Below are 21,975 nucleotides of genomic sequence, written 5' to 3'. Positions count from 1 at the left end.
TCCGCCGCGGATCCGGCCCCTCCCCTCCCTCCCCTTCTTCTTCCACCACGGATCCGGCCCCTCCCCTTCCTCCCCTTCTTCTTCCCCGGATCCGGCTCCTCCCCTTCTTCTTCCTCACCGGCGGCCGCGGATCCGGCCGCTCCCCTCCCTCCCTTCTTCTTCCCCGGCGGCGGCCGCGGATCCGGCCCCTCCCCTCCCTCCCCTTCTTCCGGCGGCCGCGTCCCTAGATCCTGCATGAGGGAGAAGTGGAGAGGGGTCGGCGGGCGCAGCGGGGAGAGGAGGCACCACGACTGCTGACGGCGGGGAAGGCGCCGCCAGGTGCGGCTTGCCGCGCGCCCCAGCCCCGTGGACCGCGTGAGGAAGAGAAGGATAGGGGGCGGAGGAAGCAAAGGAGAGCGGGGAGGAAGGGGAGGGGGAGGGCGCTGGCCTAAAGGGGCCCGCCAGTGGCAGCTAGGGTTTCAGGGCTGGGTCGCTCCGCCGCGGGCCTAGCCGAACATGTGAGCTTCTATTTCAGGTACGTCGCACTAGATACTATGAAACAATTGAATTACTAATATAGCTAAATTGATTAAGTTATGGTCCATTGAAGGAAGCTCAAATTCTTTATAGTTGTTTTTAGTGTAAATTAGCAGATAAGATATAGTTGTGTGTTGCGCGGGACATATAGCTTGTACCATCTATTTTAATGTCTTGGAATAGAACTCTTACCGTGGCTAGACACACACAATTTTTCGCTCTCCGCAACAAAAGCTGCAAACTTGTTCATGAACCATGAGATTGTTGCAGGAGTTCTGATTTTTTAACTTGCCATGCCTCTCTCATCTTGTGATTGCCACCCAGGTTTTCCACTATGGAAGATTTGAGGGCACGGAGCAAGGATGTGGGATTGGATTTAAAGAGGAGGAAACCGTTAGCTTGGAGGTCGACGCAGAATGGCGCAGCTTTAATTCAAGGTGATGCTATCTGAATGGTTCTGTTGTGTATATAAGCTTTCCTTTGTGTACTTGAGGCCTTCCCATTTACTTATTAGAAGAGCTTTGAGTCTTTAAGGACACCCATGTATCAAGTTGTATTTACAAATTGCAATCAAATTAACTAGTTAAGCTGCTTGAAGCTAACATTATTTCATAGCTGACATCCTGGCCAGATGATCCATACTTGTATTTCCACAAGGAATGCCTATAGAAGTAAGAAGTGATGTATTCAGCTCATAGATGCTCAGTGTAATAAGCAGTTTCAGCAATTCATCACCCAGTTTCTGGATTATTATATTTCACTTGATTGATCGAAGTTTTATTTAACTGATGGATGATTTCTGTTACATTTCAAATTGTATGGTATTGGAATGCATATCTGACATGATTGCATTTGTATGCAGATGCCAAGCGTCTCATCGGCAGGAGGTTCTCTGATGCCTCTGTCCAGAGCGATATCAAGCTGTGGCCCTTCAAGGTCATTTCTGGGCCTGGTGAGAAGCCAGTGATTGTTGTCCAGCACAAGGGTGAGGAGAAGCAGTTTGCAGCTGAAGAGATCTCCTCTATGGTTCTGATCAAGATGCGTGAGATCGCTGAAGCTTACCTTGGCAGCACGATCAAGAATGCTGTTGTGACAGTCCCTGCCTACTTCAACGACTCACAGAGGCAGGCCACAAAGGATGTTGGGGTGATTGCTGGCCTCAATGTGCTGCGTATCATCAACGAGCCAACTGCTGCTGCTATTGCCAAAGGACTGAAATATGCTAAAAAAAATTATTATTTTTTCTTTGGAAAATAGGTTTGCCGTGTGTAATTTCTAAAAACACTCGGCAAACAGTAATTGTATGCTAAAAAAATATTTTTTTCTTTCGAAAATAGGTTTGCCGAGTGTAATTCCCAAAAACACTCGGCAAACAGTAATCCTTTGCCGAGTGTATTTTGGAAAAAACTCGGCAAACCACTTTTTTTTGCTGAGTGTCAAATTTGACACTCGGCAAACCATTTGCCGAGTGCGCGATAAAAAACACTCGGCAAATAGTTGTTTGCCGACACTGTAGATGTCGTGTGCTGTTTGCCGAGTGTTACACTCGGCAAAGCCTTTGCCGAGTATTTTTTAGTCTTTGCCGAGTGCCCGTGGCACATGGCAAAATCACTGTTTCCGCTAGTGATTACCAAAATGCCCTCTATAATACAAATTATATTTAATAAATAATCTTTCTCAGTTATTAATTACTTAGAAAATATAAAAGATGAAAGTACCTGAAGGTACCAATGGTACTTTCCCAACCATTATAAAAGATCTCGTGACTACAATCTAAATGTGAGGAGCTAGGCTATATTAAACATATTTTGGACGCGGGGTGTTACGGTTTGGATCCTATAATCTAAAGTTTATAGTTGACTAAGTTAAGGACTAAACTTTATACCACTTTAACTAACTTGTGTGGTATAATGAACTAATGATATTTTTGTGAGGATAGCTAAACTTTATATAGCACTTTAGACCACTTGCTAGGAAACGCAGGAGCTAAAATGGTCGAAAGTTTAAACTTTAGGTCTTGGATCCAAGGAAGTCCTAATTATTAGCCGGCAATAAAATTAGCTAACAAAAAATAGCCGGTGTGGTCTACGCCCAGCGCCCGCACCCGAGGCGGTTAGTGGTGGCTACCAGGGCCAGCCAGGGCCCAAACGACGGATGTGGGGTGACCCTTGCTGGGGACGATCCCAATCTGTGGTCGCATGCCCCGTCTTCGGGACGGTGGTGGCTGACCTACAAGGAGGCAGCGGGTAGCGGTGAGGCATTGGTGGCGATGTCCCTTTGGCGGCGGCGGGTGTGGCATTGGACGGTGGCGGTCTAACCTTCGATGGCCAGTCCTTGGCAGGGAGAAGGCAGATCTAGCGGAGGTGGTTCCGTTGGCAGCTATGTGCTAGGGGTGGCAGCAGCCTGGGAGTTCGACCTCCTCGGCGGCGGCGGTAAGCCTAGGGGCAGCAGCGGCCTAGGCGCCGGTGAAGATCTCGGTGAGGAGGAGTGGGCCTAGGGGTGGCGGAGGCCTGGGAGTCCGGACGGAAGAGGATATCCTCAGCGACAGCGACAGAGGACTCCAGCAGAGGTGATGACCATGATCCCAATAACGATGGTTGCCCTATGGGTGGCAGAGGACTTGGAGTCCGGCGAAGTGGAAGCGGATCCTGTCGGCTCACATCTGATCGGCTAGTTTTGACTGGACAATGGTGGATGAAGGTGGGCTAATCGGCGACAGGTGGCGTCACCTCACTTGAAGCGGATGAAGATGGCACCAGCGGAGGTTCGCAGCAATGGCGCACTAGGGGCGACGGCGACTTGACAATTTCCACTCACCGAATCTAGCCATTTCAGGAGAGGATGTCAGAAAGTAGTGATGTGCTAAGGTCGTAGTTTTTTTTTTCTTTTTTTGTCGTGTGTTCTCCTCTTTGTTGAGGTGTGAGTCTAAGTGCTCTTGTATCCTTTTCGCTATGTATATCCTTCATAGATATAGTGGCCGGATTAATAAATCTAATATCTAAAAAACTAAAAAAAATAACCATCAAACTATTAGCCCATACATATTTGGATTCTAGGCTAAAAGGTACACATATATATCTCTAATAATGAACTATTAGCCTTTATTAGCTTACTAGTTGTACTTGGCTAATGAACTAACAAGTAAGAGCAATTCACCGTTGAATTATATTTGTGCCATTGTGGGGAACTCGGGATCAAGTAAGTTGGAGGTTGTGGATTCAAGGCTTGGAAACTGCGTAAATGTGTATTTCGCGTGAAAAAACCATGGCCTGTGGGCAGCCCAAGTGTACAGCCTCTAGGCCTAGAAAATTCTTTTTTTGTGCTGGCTTGACTGCATAGCTGGCATGGAGATGCGGTTGAGTGTCCATGACATTTCAACACTATATGTCTACCTGCTTAAAAGCCAGTAAGGATGAGAATCTAGTATTTTGATATATGTAAAAAACTATAACTATGCTCCTACATGTTAGCCTCATACTAGCATGTAACATGGTTTCATAAGGCCGCATTATTGTCATGTTGTCACAAACTTTGTAGCTTTCTGAAATTTATTCACAGATTAACTAGATGCGAAATATATTATGTTGAAAATACTTATCAAAGGAGCAAAAAATTAGAAGGGAACGTCTTAGTGAAAAAGAAAACCGTATTGAATATCCTAGATATTCCATGATCCCACTGTTCCTATTTAAAGCTTCTGTTGTTTTTCATGATCTCCTATCGTAATATTACATCAGCTAGCTTGGACCATTGAAGTTAAAAGGAGAAGGAAGTAGGAGGTAAAATGATTCATACATTTTTGCTGTCAGTGTCTTGTTTACGCCCAGTCACAATCTCTGTAATTATAGCGCCCAAACTAAAAATGTCGGCTTTGAAAGACACCTCACCTCTGTTGGCATATTCAGGTGCAGAATATCCTCTGCATCGAATTGTGAGTTCAATGCATTACATTAAACAAAGAGGTTATAGTAAATGAAAAAAAGACGTGCTCTAAATACATTGCAGGCAAAAACAATGTCTAGCCATACTTACAGCGATATAAGACGTTGTTTAGTAACATATCTTGAAACTCCATCAAGGTTTCGTGATATACCAAAATCCGTAATATTTGGCTCTTATATTAGCAGGTTTAAGATCCATATGAACAATATTTTCCTTGTGAAGATAGTGCAAACCCTCACAGATTTCCTTAATTATCTGGTAACGGGTATGCCATTCAAGTCCCCTCAATTCATCTGTAGAAAGAAAGAAGAGCATGGAATCTTCAATCAGTATTTATGTGCGCTACACTGGATGCGCCATTTTCACTTACCATTCTGGGCCTTGTGATTAATGGATCATTGACACTTAAAGCCCTGTTTAGATCAGTTTCAGATTCTTAAAACCAGTTTTTGTCTCTATTTTCTAAAATCTAGATTCTGAGAAAAACTAATAGGGTGCTTGGATCCCTCAGCTTTTAAGATTCTCACTTCATTTATTGCTCTATGGGTCATAAGAAATTAGCAAAAGCTGAGTATCAACAGCTTCCCGATTTTAAGAATCTAGCAAAAACTGACAGCAAAAACTTGCATATTTGGATGCCACCTACTAGATTCTTAAAAACTGGCAAAAACTGGAGGGATCCAAACGGGGCCGAAAACATGGAAACATAAATGGAAAGAGGATAATGAAGTAGAGTATATATGCCAAACTGTCGTACCAGTTAAATGGCTGTCGAGGCCACCATTACTCATATAGTCAAAACAGAGAAATCTCTCTCTTATCTCACAATAAATAGGTTTTTGACGACTTCCTAACCCTTCCATTTTGATGAATTTATGGTCTGTGTTAGCACAGTATCCAAGAAACCGTACGATATTCTTGTGTCTAACACCCATCAGAGAAGTAGCCTCACGATAAAATGGCTCATCTTCGATTGTCTGGCTATTCAAAAGCTTCTTTACAGCAACGCACCCAGTTTGAAGAACTCCCTGTTTAGATTGAATTGTCAGTACAACCATGGTATTTAAGAAAAAAATATTAATTTCCATTTTTCTAGCTAGAGAAAGAAATATAGGATTGCAGATTCCTAGACTTAATTTTACCTTGTACACGATTCCAAATCCTCCTTGACCAATTTTCCTCTCATCCGAAAAATTCTTCGTGATGTCCTGTAGAACTGCTAATTGTACATTTATCGGTTCCGCAGTCACGTCATGTAATAAATCATCCAGGCTATTCACCCAGTCGTGGCTATCCTATTTGTACAATGCATTTTCAAAATCAGATCATTGTTAACATTAGCTGTCTTCTCTTCAAGGCTGATCCTGCCACCAAGTAACAGAGGATGCACATAATTTTGATGTATTTGCAGGTTTTTGTTTCCCATCTTATATTTTTACTTCAAGAACTTTGGCATAACAATTGATTATTTTATTTGTAATCATAAAATAGGAGCAAGATATGGGTTCCTCATATATTGTTTCAAAGCATATACAGATTGTTATAAATAGATCCTTGTTATCGTATCTTTTCATTTTGTGTAACACCCTACGTCAAAAAAATTGCTTATTTGGCCTAGCAGCTCCGCATATGGAACGAGCCTGCATAAGCATAACACCTCGCTTACACTTTTGTCGTCGCTTCACGTAAAAGGTTAACCGAGAGGTGCTATGTTTGTAACGACAAAGATTATAAGCTAGGCCCTCCCCACCAACTACATCTCCTCATGTGTCACATGGACCAACTTCACAACTACTACAAGCTTCCAACAGGCTAGGGTAACACCTCATGTCCAAAAACTACTTATATGGTCCACCTCCGCATGTGGAGCTGGCATGCATATGCGTAGCACCTAGTTTACACTTTCGTCCTCATTTAATGTAAAAGGGTTAACCCGGAAGTGCTACATTTGGAACAATAAGAATTATAAGCTGACCTTCACTCTCCTAAACATCTAAGGTGGTAGTAAACCCACCAACTACGACTCTTCATGTATCACATGGATCAACTTCACAACTACTATAAGCTTTCAATGGACTGGGATGTTACATTTCGTATCATTGGGGTCGGCGCGATGACTTTCTGAGAATTTCTTATATCCTCGATTTCCTGGCCACCTAGGACCCCCAACAAAATTAATACTTGACTACGGTAGTTGGCACCCTAAAGCACAAGTCAGAAGAATTTTTTTTATTTTTTTAAAGGACGACAAAAGCTTTGCCGCTATTTTTATTAGACGATGCAAAAGGAAAAACCTGTACAAGTAAATTTACAACTAAAACGCCGGCTTCACCCATCCAGGGGAGCAACAACTAAACTACCAGAAATAACTCAACTAAAACTTTTGGGAGGCTAACTGCGAGCACAAAAACAAACTGAAACAGCAAACTGCCTAAGAGGAAAAAACACCACTAATCAAGGCGGGGGGCTTCATTTCGAGGAGGGAAAGCCAACTGGTATTGCATGATCTCATCCTTGCAAAGCGAAGCCTTGAGTTGGATTGAGACTTTGTTGTTGAAAAAGCTTCTATTTCTTTCCTTCCGTATGTTCCACCGTAAATAAATATCCACGTCTCTTCTCTGTTGCCTTTCGATTTTTCGCCTGAATCTCCACCAATAGGCGTACAGTGATCCTGAATCACTAACTGAATCCAGGACCGACAGGTTGAGCCATCCACGCAGGATACCCCAAGTCTCCTTGGTGAAGCTGCAGTCCTTGCACAGGTGTAGTGGAGTTTCTCAATCGTTTCCGCAGAGCTTGCAACCAAGGTCGTTATCATCAGTCCATCCGCGTTTTAACAAATTGTTTGCGGTGAGGATCTTCTTATGCATTAGGGTCCACGCAAAAAATCTACACTTGTGCTCCGCTTTGGCCTTCCAAATAGGGGTTAATTTGATCTTGGAAAAAATTCCAACAAACTGAATCTGATAGGCGCTGCGTGTGGTGTACTCTCCATCTGCTGTCCATCTCCACGTGATGTTTCTATTGTATCATTGAGAGTAGTACCACGAACCGACTCCCAAAGTCTAACGTACTGTCTTATTTCCTCTTGAGATGTCGGTGGATTGATGTGGTCAATCCATCTTTTCCCTGTTATTGCCTGCCTTACTGTAATCTTTTTTCTTTTCGACTTTTCATATAACAACGGTGCTATGACCTTTGGTGAGGTACCGTTAAGCCAGCACGATGACCAGAAGGGCAGTCAGAAGAAAATTGAAGCCTTCAAATAGCAATCCCACTATGTAATCATCAGAACGAGGACTCAACAGCCCAGTAGTTCAGAAGAACAAACATCTCACCTCCCTGTAGATCGATTTCTCTTCCCCGTATACATGTCTACAACGGCACGACGCCGGACACTCTTTCACCTTTCTCATTCTGATCCTTCTTGGACCATGGCAGCGTCTGTCCACCGCGGCATTGCACACGTCTCACGCCTCATGGCCTGGGCTGCCTGGTGCATCCTAGGAGCGTGAGTCATTGAGTCTGGAAGCCTACAATGTACTGTACGATAGATCATAGATCCCCAGTTGTACAATTGTTTAATTAATTTCTCCAGCTTTCATAAACTTGGAGTCATGTACAGGCTCCTCCTGTGTAGTCTTAGTCTCATTTTTTTTAGTTGTATGATATAATCGGAATTCAGAAGCAAAGAAGTCAGTAGCTGCGTTTATAGAAAGAACATTCTTCTACTCCTCATTGGCTTATTCCAACAAGATGCCAGGTAACGAAATTAGTGATTTCTAATCACGTAACTGTGGTTGCTTGCACATTATTTAGTATTTGTGTTAGTGTTTTATTGTGTTGACTAATTTGATAGGTAATCAAAGAACAGTGGAACAATTGTTGAGAAGGAAATGGTAATGAGAATCCTGATGGAGGCACTTCAAGAAGAGATGATAATGAGAATCTTGATGGAGGCACCTCAAGAAGAGATGGAAGTGTAGCAAACACCAATCATAGTTCTCTTCATTATTTGTGACTCTCACAGTGGGAGGTAAATTTTGATGAGCTTCCATATGATTGAGTAGAGATAGGAGAACAATAGATTACATAGGCCAAAATCTACTAGATGAGATAAGAAAGAAGTATTTGATTCGAGATCCTCTTTGTCGACAGAATATCGTCGGCAGTCCTCCGAGGGGTATCCCACGAAGGTAGATTGATCGGCAGAGGAGCGTGTAATCAAGAACAAGAAGGCAACAGAGACACACGAGCTATACAGGTTCAGGCCGTCAGTATGACGTAATACCTTACTCCTGTGGTCTGTTGGTTTGTATTAGATATCGTATGATTTGCCGTGATTTCGTAGGGGTCCCTGCCCGCCTTATATAGTCCGGGGGGTATGGTTACAAGTCGATTAGATCTGAGAGATAACCGGAAAGTAATAATAGATTACAAGAATCATGGGATCGTACGTATCTAACAGATCTCGTAACATCTTCAGGATATCCTCCCCATGTCTTGCGGGAGGCGCCGAGCAGAATCGTGCCCCGCAAGGCTTCTTCTCGTGGGCTGGGCCGCCCCTGGAGACGTAGCCCATGTGGTCTACCGTGGGTATCCGGGGTCGTATCCCCCACAGCTAGTCCCTGGGCGCCATGTACCCGTTGTGCAACGCCGTCTTGAGCCTTTCCGAGCAGGTGCGAACCAAAACCGAGCTATCCAAATCATGGTCCGACCACCATAACGAACCGCCGAGCAGTTGTGAGCAGCTGCCGAGCAACGTGCAACATCGCCGAGCAGAGTGTTCCGAGCACGGCTTGACATAAAGGGTGTAAGGAGCTCAAGTCCAGAATTGAAAATTTCTGCGCAGTAAAACTAAGTGTGCCCACTTAGAGTCCGACCTCGAGGGAAAAGATAACCTTCTTTAGCTTTTAGAGGCACGGAGTCTTTCAGAAAAAACAAACACATTCACCGCAAGGTGAAGTGTGCCCACTTAGTCCCCGAGCCTGACAGTAGGTGATGTAGTCACGTGGTGCCAGGGTCAGAAAGTAGTAAACCAGCCGAGCAGGTAGCCAGTCCCCGAGCGTAGCCTCGAGATGAGAACAAACACATTCACCGTAAGGTGAAGTGTGTCCACTTAGTCCCCGAGCCTGACAGCAGGTGACGTAGTCACGTGGTGCCAGGGTCAGAAAGTAATAAACCAGCCGAGCACGTAGCCAGTCCTCATGTTTTAGGCGAAAATATCGGATAAATCAAACCATGGAGAAAAAATCGGAGTAATGGCTGTACAGTAACGGTTACTGAGCCTCATTAAATTATGGAGAAATCGATGATTATTTGGCGGCGATAAATGAGTGACGTGGGCGGCGGGTGCATGAAAGCCCAAGTTGCGGCCCATTAAACCACGTTGGAGAAGTCGAAGTAGCGCTAATCGCGGGAACGGTTTCCCAAAAACCCTCAGATGCAAAGAAGGGTGGGAAAGTGCTTTATAACAGCGCCGCCGCATACCTCGCCGCCTACCTCTATCAATCTGCCCTGTTTCCTTCCTTCGCAATCCCTGCGCTCCACATTCCGTACCAACACGAGCACTCGCCTCCAATCTAGAACCAAACCGGAGAGAATGGCGCCGAAAAAGGGAGCCGCAAAGCCGAGGAAAGCGGCCACCAGAGCCAGCCGCGACGAGGAGTGGGTGCCGTCGAAGACGGGGGCGGCGGATCTCAACAAAATGGTGGCGGCGGGCGTTCTCCCAGACCACCTCACTGCCGGATGGTGGCCGGCTAGTGGTGAGCCCTTTCCAACACCTCATATTGATGAGGCTGTAGTATTTGAAGATTATTTCTGGCGAGGATTAGGGTTTCCTGTCCACCCCTTTCTGAGGGATCTTATGGAGTTTTGGGCGATTAGTCTCTGTAATCTGCACCCCAACACCATACTGCTCGTGTTGATCTTTATCCATTTCTGCGAGGCGTTTCTTGGTGTTCTTCCACACTTCAACCTCTTCAGGCACCTGTTCTGTCTGAAGAAGAAAGGGGGCAGCGGTTCTAAAATGGTCGGCGGCGTGTACCTGTAGCTCAGGGATGGGATGGCCAGTGAATACATCAACGTACCGCTAAACACCTCCCTGAAAGGTTGGAACGCCACAAAGTCACCTAATAATTCGATGCGACGTCCACCACATCCCGGAGAACCATAGTAGTTGGTCGGAGAGACCCAACAGTGCTGACATGGAGCAAGTAATGAAGCTTCTTGACTTGATTAAGGGCGTGGAGCTTAGGGGTGAACTGGTTGCAGCTAGCTTCATAGTGCGCCGCATCCAGCCCTGCAAAAAGAGGGCCCACCCGGCGTTCGACTACAAAGGTGACAACGATGGTACCCGGGAAAGCACAGACCGGCTGTCGAAGAAAGAAGTAATAGACCGGGCCATGGACCTATTCACTTCCAACGTCTCATTCAGTTGGCCACAAGGAACGAAGGCCTTCAACTGCACCAATCCGCCTCCTCAGGTAACCACTTCATTTCGAATTGATCAGGCATCGATTGCCGAGCAAAGGACTGACTTACTTATGTAAAGATCCATTCGCAGGATAAAGCAATATACTTTTCAAGCGTGCCGAGAGCCGATTGGCCGAAAGGAGTAGACATCCGGCGGCCGCTACAGCCCGAAGAGGAGGAGCCGAGCACCTCGTCGGATAGTCCATCCCAGGTATCGGAGAAGATCCATGGGAAAAGACCAGCGGTAGATGAGCCGGTCCAAAAAAGGAGAAAAACCGCGGGCTCCACTGCACACAAATCGGGCGGCATCTCGCTTGGTGATGACCGAAGTGCTCGACCGCGAAGGACCATAGTGCTGGAGTGGTCTGACGATGATGAAAACCAAACAGCGCATCCGCCGAGCACGAAGGAGCCATCAAAGGGTGCTGAAGTCCCCGAGCAGGAAGCAAGGGAGAGTCATGCGCAGGCAACGACGGAAATCCCGACGGCGCAGACGACTGGAGTCCCCGAGCAACAAGGGGGAATAACCACAGAGCAGCACATAGAGGAGGCTCCGGGGCACCAAGCAGAGCAGCAGCCTGCTGTAGAAGAGTAGGAACCCTCCCATTAGGCAGACCAAGCAACAGTGCCTAGGGGATCAGGCAGGCATCGCCGGTTCAAAAAATTGAATCGGAAGACCAAACTGTAAGTATATTTGTCTTGGAGTAATAATATCGTTCCTTGATTTCTTTTGGGTACTGACAGGCCGATATTACGCAGGGCAACATCGAGGCCCGAATCCTCAGTAGGGACAATGCCGGCTACTCCCATCTGGGAGTCCTCGAGTGCTCGACAAATAGAGGACGGGTCAGCCCCCGCTGCCAGCGGTCCTGACGGCGGTGAATCATTGGCACACACAATAGGCGCGTCGGCGACAGCGACCGAGGCTGCGACTAAAAACGTTGGTACTTTAGAAGCAGAAGCTGAAGCTGTTGTTGATGTGTCGGAGGCTAAGGAGGCAACTCCGACGACGGTCGAGGAGCAACTTGCACTGCCCGCAGCGACATCAGGAGTGGTCGGAGCGACTGTCCAACCACAGAGTCCCCCAATGGTGCCTCGAGCGACGGTGGAGGAGGACGAGGTTGTGGAGATCGAGCGTACCGAGCCTAAAGTCCAGTCCGTCTGGATTCTCCAAAAACGTGGGGAAGAGGTAGTAGTTGTCGAGGAAGAAAACACCACCAGGGAGATAAAGAGGTTGAAATCTGCTGTTGCTGGAGTTATGACTCAAATCAAGGTGAGTATCGCGCCTGAAATACTGATACATGTTGTTGGGGACCAAAGTTTATCACTAGCATTGTTCATCCACAGGGGATAGCTCGAACAGCCGAGCAACGGCACCAACTGATGAAGAGGATGGAGCCCCTCGTCGAGGAGAACAAGAAACTCCGGGAGGCGTTAAATCTTTTAGAAAAGAGTATTAAGAGGGCCCAGCGCGAGCGGGACCTTGCGGAGTCTAACTCGTGGGACCTAGAACATCAGAAGGGGGTTCTGTCCGAGCAACTAACGGCTGCATCCGAGCAGCTGAAGAAGAAATCCGAGCAACTGGCGATTGTAACCGAGGAGCTAAAAAATATGTCCGAGCAATTGGGCAAGAAAACTGGAGAGCTCAAAAGTAAATTCGAGCAGCTCGATCAGAAGTGCGAGCAGTTCGAGAATGTATCCAAGCAGAAATCCAGTATGCTTTATCAGCAAATGTACTTTGCAATAGTTGGCCATCCATTTTTTCGATAACTGTTTTGCTTGCAGAACAAGATGCAGAACTCAGCCAGCTATGCCATACCGTCGAGCAAATCCGACAAGATAAAGCGAAAGAGTCAGAGCGAGCAAATAAACTGGCCGTAGAACTAAAAGGTAGATACCCCCTGATCGGAAATAATGTTGTAGTACTTTTCTAGCATGACGAACCATTGTAATGTTTGTAGATTACCGCCATAAAGCCAAGGCATAGTTCGATGTGCTGGTGCAGGAAGCCAAGGTCCAAAAATACAACTTCAACACTGTAACCGCCGCAATAAAACCAGTACTCGACTGCGTCGATATTGAACCGGCACCTCATCCTGACGGCAGGCAGCAAGGGTCAGACACCATCATCCAGAGATGCAAGGCAGCGTGGGAGAATTTTAAAAACTTTAACCACGACGCCGTTATGACCACCGCTACTCATGCCCTTGCGGTGGTTCGGTCCCACTACCCGACTATCGATATCCAGTCAATAGGGGGTGGGTTCGCCGATGGGCTGAGCGATGTGGAAACCCAGTAGCTGGAGGATGATGTTGAAGATGCAGCAAAAATGCTTGGCGATATAGACCTGTTTGGCGAAACAGAAGGTGTTGGCAAAGCTTAACAAACTGCTCGGATATTATCGCCTGTACCACTTGCTTTATTTGGCGATGAAGAATCATTGTATTAACAACCTGATGCAATTATGCATAATATAAGCAGTGTCCGAGCAGTTAGTTTTCACTAAACTCTATGTCTTAGCTAGCCCGTAATCCGTAACGCAGAGCGTGGAGCCCATACACGTGTTGGAAAAAAACAAGCGTTACCAAGGAGCCGTAGCCTACCGCCCAATACGTAGAGCACGGAGCCCATAGCATGTGTAGGGGGATATTAGAGCCTTGGTGTTCTCCATAAAGATCAGAGCAAAACACATGCTGCCCAGCGTCCAATTTGAGTAACTTGGCGAGAAAAAGTAGTTAAAGTGGCGTCCGAGCAGTTAGTTCATGCCTAAAATCTAGGCCTTGACTAGCCCATAATCCATAACGTCGAGCGCAGAAACCCTAACACGTGTAGGATGAACAGGCATGACCAAGGAACCACAGCCGACCAACCATAACGCAGAGCATGGAGCCCTAGGCACGTGTAGGAATGGATCGGAGACTGGGTCTTTTCCATAGAAAACATAAAAAAAACGTGTGCTGCTCGACGATCGGCGAGCTATGTTAGGAAATTTGGAGCGCAAAATCGCGTCATTTTTAGGAGAAAAATTTATGTGATCCAGAGAAAACATAATCGGCGATTTTTGGAGAAACCGTGTTCGGCGATTTTTGGAGAAATCATGTTTGGCGATTTGGAGAAATCGTGTTCGGCGATTTTTGGAGAAATCGTGTTCGGCAATTTTTGGAGAAATCATGTTCGGCGATTTGGCGAAATCGTGTTCGGCGATTTGGAGAAAATGTGTTCGGCGATTTTTGGAGAAATCGTGTTCGGCGATTTGGTGAAATCGTGTTCGGCGATTTGGAGAAATTGTGTTGGGCGATTTTTGGAGAAATCGTGTTCGGTGATTTTTGGAGAAATCGTGTTCGGCGATTTGGCGAAATCGTGTTCGGCGATTTGGAGTTATCGTGTTCGGCAATTTGGAGTTATTGTGCTCGGCAATTTCGGCGTGCTTGGCGAGCGCATTGGAGATTGTCATGGAGTGGCGTATAGCCCGTGAACCGTAAGTGAAAATTATAATGGAGGAAAAAAATGGAGGCAAATTATGGAGACCAGAACTTTATTAATCAGAAAGTAAAAAGTACATATCTGTGTTGTTTCAGGGATAGAAACGTATAAGGTGCTCGATGTGCCAGAAGTTAGGAACATCGATTCCATCTAAGTCACATAAGCGGTAAGACCCTGGTCGAGTAACACCTTTGACGACGTAAGGGCCCTCCTAGGGGGAAGATAGCTTGTGAAGCCCTTCGGTTTTTTGCTTCCTACGTAAGACGAGGTCGCCGATCGCAAATGAACGACCTTTGACATTGCAGTTGTAATACCTCTACAAACCTTCGAGATACTTGGCTGTGCGAACGCAACTGATCAGACGTTCTTCCTCAGCCCGATCAACGTCTTCTGTCCAAACAGCTGTGGCTTGCTCTTCATCATAACTTTCTACTCTAGGTGCTCGGAAGGCAATATCCGTTGGAAGTATGGCCTCTGAGCCGTAGACCAAAAAATATGGAGATACGCCGGTACTGCGACTAGCTTGAGTGCGCAGTCCCTAGACCACAGCTAGTAGTTCTTTGAGTCATCTGCCCGGATGCTTTTCTTCTTTCTGATAGAGTCTTTTTAAGGGCGTCAAGGATCATACCATTAGCCCGCTCGACCTGGCCATTAGCTTGAGGATGAGCAACGGAAATGTATTTAACAAAGATGCACTGGTCTTCGCAGAAGTCCCAAAAATGATGGCCGGTAAAAGTGGTCCCGAGGTCAGTGATGATGTTGTTCGGGAGACCGAATCTGTGTATGATGTCTTCAAAGAGCTCGACTGCTTTCTTTGCAATAGCTGAGACGAGTGGTTTGTACTCAATCCACTTGGAGAACTTATCAGTGGCAACGTACATGTACCGGAAACCCCCTAGCACTGGCTTGAAAGGCCTGATCATATCCATTCCCCAGCATGCAAATGGCCAGGAAGTTGGAATGGTCTACAGTTCTTGTGCCGGTACATGTATTTGCTTGGCAAAAAACTAGCAACCCTCACATCATCGAACGAGATCTTCTACATCGGAGATGGCCGTGGGCCAGTAAAAACCTACTCAGAAAGTTTTACCGACCAACGTTCTCGAAGCCGCGTGATTGCCACAGGAACCAGAGTGAATTTCAGAAAGTAGCTTCACACCATCGTCTTGGATGATGCACTTCTACAGTATCCCTTCCTTGGCACTTTTCCTCATCAGGTTACCGTCTACCAGCATGTAATGCTTACTTCGGCGAATTAGACGTTCGGTTTCGATCTTGTCGGCGGGTACTTCGTCGCTGGTGAGGTATTTGATGAACTGCCCCCTCCAATCGGCGACCGGCGAAGGTACCGCAAGTACCAACTGCTCGGTAGGGGGTACTTCTTCAACTTCCTTCTCTTCTTTAATGGATGGTGCCAGGAGGTCTTGAACGAAAACTCCCAGCGGAACCGCGGCATGAGAAAATCCTATCTTTGAGAGCTGGTCGGCTGTTTGGTTTTGATCTCGTACCACGTGGTGGTACTCGATACCGTAGAATTTCCCTTTGAGCTTCCTGATTTTGGCACAGTATGCGTCCATTTTTCTCACAGGAATAGGACCAATCTTTATTGAGCTGGTTGATAACTAGCACGGAATCCCCATACACCATGAGGCATTTGACGCCGAGCTCGACAGCTATATGGAGACCATGGAGACATGCTTCGTATTCCATGGCGTTGTTGGAGGCCAGAAAATGTATGCGAAGAACATATCGGAGTTTATCCTTGGTCGGCATGATGAACAGAATGCCCGCACCAGCACCATTGATGTTAAGGGCGCCATCGAAGTACATCAACCAGTGCTCGAGGCAAGTGGCGACAATGGGTTCTTGGATCTCGGTCCACTCAGCGACGAAATCAGCAAGCGCCTATGACTTAACGGTGGGTCTGCTTCTGAAGTCAATGGAGTGCCGAGCTCAACTGCCCACCTGATGATACGACCATTGGCCTCTTTGTTGCAAAGAATGTCCCCTAGAGGGAACTCGGTGACCACGGCGATCTTGTAGTATTCGAAGTAATGTCGAAGCTTGCATGAGGTAATCAAAATTACATATAACAGCTTTTGTATCTGAGGATAACGAGTTTTGGGCTCATTAAGTACCTCGCTTATAAAATAGACCGGATGTTGCACCTTGTAGGCGTGTCCAGCTTCCTCACATTCAACGATAATAGCCGTACTGATGACGTGAGAAGTGGTGGCGATGTAGATCAGCAGAGTTTCATCTGGTCGTGGCGCTGTCATGATTGGAGGTTTTGTTAAAAACAACTTGAGCTGCTCTGGGATCTCCATGTCATCAACAGACGCCATCTTGGCTTCGGCGACCATGCTAGCCATCTGGATGGAGAGGTCGGTGGCTTCGGCGAGGGCGAGACTCTCTGTCTCACAAGCGTAGGCGATGGAGAGGTTGGCCCGCAGAGACAAGACTCCCACGGGCGAAGGCATCTTCAACACCAAATACACATAGTGCGGAATGGCCATGAACTTGGCCAGAGCTGGACGCCGCCGTATGGCATGGTAGGCGGTGTCGAAGTCGACGACGTAGAAGTTGATATGCTCCACTCGGTAGTTGGTTGCCATGCCAAATTGTACTGGTAGGGTAATCTCCCCAAGCGATCTGGATGCCCTGCTAGGTACCATGCCCCAGAAGGAGGAGTCTGAGGGCGTGAGATCTGTTGTCCTGAGGCCGAGCTCCCTTAGGGCCCCGGCGAAGAGTAGATTCAAAGCGCTCCCACCGTCGACAAGGATCTTTCTGAAGAGCACCTTCTGGATAGTCACGTCAAGGACGAGGGGAAAATGCCCTATGTAGGGTATGTCCACCCACTGGTCGGCCCTGCTGAAAGTGATGGGGATTTCGGACCACGGGCGATAGCTGGGGTTGGCGGTAGTTTCCTCTGAAGCGACGACGAGCACTCATCGGGCGGCGAGCTTCCGTTCCCTTCTGCTCTCGTTGGAGGTGAGGCCCCCAAAGATGGTGGCGACCACCTTGTCATGGTCCTAGAAGGCATTGTTATTACCCCCAGGTGGTTGGCGTCCTCTGTTCCCACCATTGTCGTCGTCGTACTTTTTGTCCTGGAACTCCTTAGCCAAACCAAGGCAGTCTTTCATCTTGTGTTTGGTGTTCTTGTGCAGGGGGCACGGGCCATCGAGGATCTTCTTGTACTGCTCATCGTAGTTACGCTTGGCGCGCGGCTCATTGACGTTGGCAACAATGTGGTCTGGTCAGCGGTGGTGATTCTGACCAGATTTGAATCCATCTGGCCGATCACGTCCGCTGTCCCAGTGGAAACTGTGGTCGTCGTAGCGGTGGTCGTTGTGCTGTCGGTCGTCGGTGCGGTTGTCGTGGCGGCGAGGCGGGCGATTAGTGTCCGTGTCTTCATTAAAACACACCTCTGCCTCCTCGGCGTCGGCGTACTGGTTGGCGGTCGTGATCATCTCGCCGATGCCGGTAGGTGGCTTTCTGTTGAACTTAGAACGGAGTTCGCGGTGATGAAGTCCTCGGACGAAGGCGGTGATGACTTCGGCTTCCATGATGTTGGGAATAGAATTCCTCATCTCGGAGAAGCGTCTGATGTAGCTGCAGAGTAGTTCGAACGGCTTTTGGGTGATGTGGTTGAGATCATGCTTGGTGCCCGGCCGCCTGCATGTAGCCATGTAGTTGTCGGTGAAGACTTTCTTCAGCTCTTCCCAAGATCCGATGGAGTTCGGGACAAGGCTTGTGAACCAGCTCATGGCGGCTGGCGTAAGCATGACAGGGAGATAATTTGCCATGATGTTGGTGTCTCCTTTGGCGGCGCGGACGGTGGTGGCGTAAGCCTACAGCCACTGAGTTGGGTTCATCCTTCCTTCATAAGGCTCTACCCCGGTGATTTTGAAACCACGGGGCCACTGGAGTGCTCGGAGCGCCCTGGTGAACGTTAGGGGCCCTTCCGGGTTGTCAACGCCGATATCAGCAGTGTTGCCGGCGATGATCGGCTCCAGAGCCAAGTCCAGATTACCGTACTCTCGCTCGTACTCCTGACGGCGTCGTACTTCATCTTCATGGCGCCTGAAGCGACGTTGATCGATACGCCGTCGTGCATCCCGGAGGTTGCTGAGGTGCACTTGGGCATCCTGTTCGACCTCTTGGTCGTGCTGGCGGTGATGCTCGGCGTGGTGGCCTCCAGCTCCCCCCTAGGGAGGTAGTGACTGGTCGGCGAAATGGCTTTGATTGGGGCGGCGATTGGATCTAGGAACGGCTGATCGGTGAATTGCGCTTGTGGAGCACGAAGGTCTCTGATCTTCTCGGATGTCATTAACTTACAGTGTGCCACTTTAAGCATAGCGGTGACCTTGGCGAGCTCGGGCATCTGCAGGAGGCGTGCAAGCTCATTGGCGGCCACTGCCAGATTGGCGCTCGGAGTCTTGAAGACGTCGTGGCCGTCAACGCGGAGGAATTCTTCGTCGAGGTTGCGATGGAGGGGCCTTCCTTGCGAGTCGAACTGGTTATCACAAGCGGCCTCGGCCATCACAAGGGCGTGCTCATTATAACGGCGTTGCGCGCGGTTGACGTTCCTGTTTTCACGGGCGGCGCGTTCTTCATCTGTTTTGCCATTTCGAGGGGGGCTGTCGATGCTGACGTTGAAGATTGCGCCACCCCGGAAAGGCAGGAGAGGGGGTTGCCCGGTGAAGGTCTCGGTGAGGGTCTCCGTGGATCCTTGGGACTCAGAGTCCGGATTTTCCTCCAGGATGGTTTGGAGGGACGTTCCAGGACCCCGGCTGGTGTGCAGCATATTGACGGTCGGTGGGAGCTGGTTGGCGATATGGTCGGCGAATTTGCCCCTCAAGGCGTCTTGATATGTAGCGGCGGCGTTGGCGAGCCCGAAAGGTAGGGCGGCGAGCCCCAAAGCTTGCCGAGCACTGAGCACCGACAGATCAGGATCGGAAGGTGGTCGGTGCTGAACGAGGGTGTCCAGAGCCGACTCAGCAATGGAGAGGCAATCGGCGAGTTTCAGGCCGACCCGATCGATGGACTCGATTAGATCGCCATTGTTGACATGCCTCCTCTGGTAGCGAGGAAACGAGCGGCGAGTAGCTGATGAAGACGACCCCGGAAGTGGTTTCGAGATTGGATCTGCAGTCGTAGGTGCGAGGGTGGTCGGCGCAGAATGGATCTGCATCGGCTCGAGGAGCTCTCCGACTCCGTCGGCATTGATGACCCACGTGTTGGATCCAACCGTGAAGATCTGGCCGGGCTGCGGGAGGGACGAAGAGCCTGCGGAAAAAGCCATCTTGTTCGACAAGGAAACAGCACGCACACCCCTACCTAGCGCGCCAACTATCGACAGAATATCGTCGGCAGTCCTCCGAGGGGTATCCCACGAAGGTAGATTGATTGGCAGAGGAGCGTGTAATCAAGAACAAGAAGGCAATAGAGACACACAAGTTATACAGGTTTAGGCCGTCAGTATGACGTAATACCTTACTCATGTGGTCTGTTGGTTTGTATTAGCTATCGTATGATTTGCCATGATTTCGTAGGGGGTCCCTACCCGCCTTATATAGTCCGGGGGCAGGGTTACAAGTCGGTTAGATCTGAGAGATAACCGGAAAGTAATAACAGATTACAAGAATCATGGGATCGTACGTATCTTAACAGATCTCGTAACATCTTCAGGATATCCTCCCCATGTCTTGCGGGAGGCGCCGAGCAGAATCGTGCCCCGCAAGGCTTCTTCTCATGGGCTGGGCCGCCCCTGGAGGCGTAGCCCATGTGGTCTGCCGTGGGTATCCGGGGTCGTATCCCCCACACTCTTAGACCACCACCTAATTTTAAGTATCCAAAAAAGATCATAGTTGGTCATTCACACTAGTTTCGACCTGAATGGCTCACTAAATATGACTGGCTATAGTACAGCAAGAAGGTGGATAAATGTTTATATATATATATATATATATATATATATATATATATATATATATATATATATATATATATATATTACTATTTATTCAAAGATTGTAATGACGGTCAAGGTAAAAATTATGCATTTGTAAGAAATGGTAGGGATGGCTTTAACAAAAAAAAACATAGACTTTGAGATCATGTAGGCACCCGACCTAATTGTTTTCATAACACACTAATTAAAAGATGCAAACAATTTGATGAACCCAGAACAAATGAAAATAAAAAACTTCAAGGGATTTAGGGATGTTTAGATAGATGCAAGTCTTAAAAGTAGCTTCACAATGTGAACAGAAATTAGAGGCAGATGCCAATAAGAGTAAAATGACACCTATTCAGATGCAGAAAGTTATGGTAAAGGGAAAAGGCACCTTTTGCTCCTTTAGCTTCTCATTCTCCTCTTCTAATCGACATACCTTGTTTTCCAGTTCATTAGTGCAGGCCTGTTGAAAATACAGTGCAAGTAATACTCAGGCTTAAGAACAGGGTCATCATTTCTAAAATTTTACTCACAGATCACCAGAAAAACTAGCTCAATCAATTAGCTAAAACATAGAAAGGCAGGAAACATATATTGCAACCTGCTTCCTAGCCCTTGAACGAGCAAATGACTCCCTAATCTTGATCATCCTCTCATGCCTTCTCTGCATCAACTCATCTACCAGGGAACCATGATTTCTACCAGGCGTCGGAGAATCAGAAAGTGCACCCATCATCGGTGAAGTAATGTGGCCATCAGAATATGACTCCAGAATAACACCTGGCCCAGCATTCAGAGCCTCAAGGACTAACCGGCCCGGCATGTAAGCACCTGGCAAACTATGTCGCCCCTGCTCACGGAGCTCGATAGCATCATTAATCAGCTTCAGAAAGTTGTCTAACCATTGTCCCTCAGCAGCTCTCAGAAAGAATTCCTCAAGCGACATATCCCCAAGCGTCGGCTGCCGCTCCGGCTCCAGCCTCTGTTCACCACCCTCCCCAACATTTCTCTCTAGGGCATCCTGGAAGTCCTTCGACACCTCGTCCACGGTCCTCTCGCTGAGGCCTGAACTCTGCTCATACTGGCTTGTAGTGCCACCATCAGGGTCCAGGCAATCAGGAAAGATACTGTTCATCAGCTCCTCAAAGTTCATGCTGTGTAGGCGTTCTCCCAAATGGCTCTGCACATCATCAAGGGTAGGGTTATACAGAGATCCTTGTCTTGCCAGGCTCTGCATCTGCCCGCGTTGCGCTGCGCTGGCACCGCCATTACCACCCACGCCTCCTCCACCTCCCCCCAGCCTGTGATGCCATTGTCTGACTCCCTATGAATCAACAGATTTCAGGAACAACTCTAGCCGGTCTTCGCTTTGGTGACACTCAGATCAAGCGAAGACAAATCGCGCATCAACGGGCAGGAAAATCCCAACCTGCAGATCCACACGGATAAAAATGAAAAAAAAGGGCAATACTATTATGAATCATCAATCGAGGCATGGGAAGGGCATGCAGAAGCGACCTTACCTACACGTGAGAAGCGCAACCTTCGCCGGCGCCGCAGTTGGTGACGGCACCGCCTCTCAGCTCGCCACGGTCGACCAC

General features: G+C 47.9%; 2 protein-coding genes across 2 annotated transcripts; one reads left to right on the top strand and one right to left on the bottom strand.

Annotated features, from left to right (window-relative positions):
- Positions 1-13: 13 nt before the first annotated feature.
- Positions 14-2,142, top strand: LOC136487727 (heat shock cognate 70 kDa protein-like). The gene is made up of 3 exons (XM_066484826.1): positions 14-514; positions 841-953; positions 1,379-2,142. The coding sequence occupies exons 2-3, from the start codon at positions 851-853 to the stop codon at positions 1,771-1,773; spliced, it is 498 nt and encodes a 165-aa protein (XP_066340923.1). The 5' UTR covers positions 14-514; positions 841-850; the 3' UTR covers positions 1,774-2,142.
- Positions 2,143-4,320: 2,178 nt separating this feature from the next.
- LOC136490204 (ABSCISIC ACID-INSENSITIVE 5-like protein 2) lies at positions 4,321-21,622 on the bottom strand. Its single transcript, XM_066486680.1, has 6 exons — positions 20,976-21,622; positions 20,766-20,837; positions 5,601-5,753; positions 5,216-5,486; positions 4,549-4,751; positions 4,321-4,435 (listed from the first exon to the last, which is right to left on the bottom strand). The coding sequence occupies exons 1-5, from the start codon at positions 21,609-21,611 to the stop codon at positions 4,591-4,593; spliced, it is 1,293 nt and encodes a 430-aa protein (XP_066342777.1). The 5' UTR covers positions 21,612-21,622; the 3' UTR covers positions 4,321-4,435; positions 4,549-4,590.
- Positions 21,623-21,975: the final 353 nt, after the last annotated feature.

The sequence above is a fragment of the Miscanthus floridulus genome, chromosome 10 (assembly GCF_019320115.1).
Source record: "Miscanthus floridulus cultivar M001 chromosome 10, ASM1932011v1, whole genome shotgun sequence".
Taxonomy (NCBI): Eukaryota; Viridiplantae; Streptophyta; class Magnoliopsida; order Poales; family Poaceae; genus Miscanthus; species Miscanthus floridulus.
This window is presented reverse-complemented; position numbering and strand designations above follow the sequence as displayed.

What these genes read in the sequence shown, in the direction of transcription:
- LOC136487727 (XM_066484826.1), top strand. Translation starts at nt 851, where the DNA reads ATGGAAGATTTGAGGGCACGGAGCAAGGATGTGGGATTGGATTTAAAG. An exon ending in TGGCGCAGCTTTAATTCAAG is followed by an intron (nt 954 to 1,378) that starts GTGATGCTATCT and finishes ATTTGTATGCAG; the next exon opens with ATGCCAAGCGTCTCATCGGC.
- LOC136490204 (XM_066486680.1), bottom strand. Translation starts at nt 21,611, where the DNA reads ATGCAGAGCCTGGCAAGACAAGGATCTCTGTATAACCCTACCCTTGAT. An exon ending in GTTCAAGGGCTAGGAAGCAG is followed by an intron (nt 20,838 to 20,975) that starts GTTGCAATATAT and finishes TATTTTCAACAG; the next exon opens with GCCTGCACTAATGAACTGGA. An exon ending in GATTTGGAATCGTGTACAAG is followed by an intron (nt 5,487 to 5,600) that starts GTAAAATTAAGT and finishes CAATCTAAACAG; the next exon opens with GGAGTTCTTCAAACTGGGTG.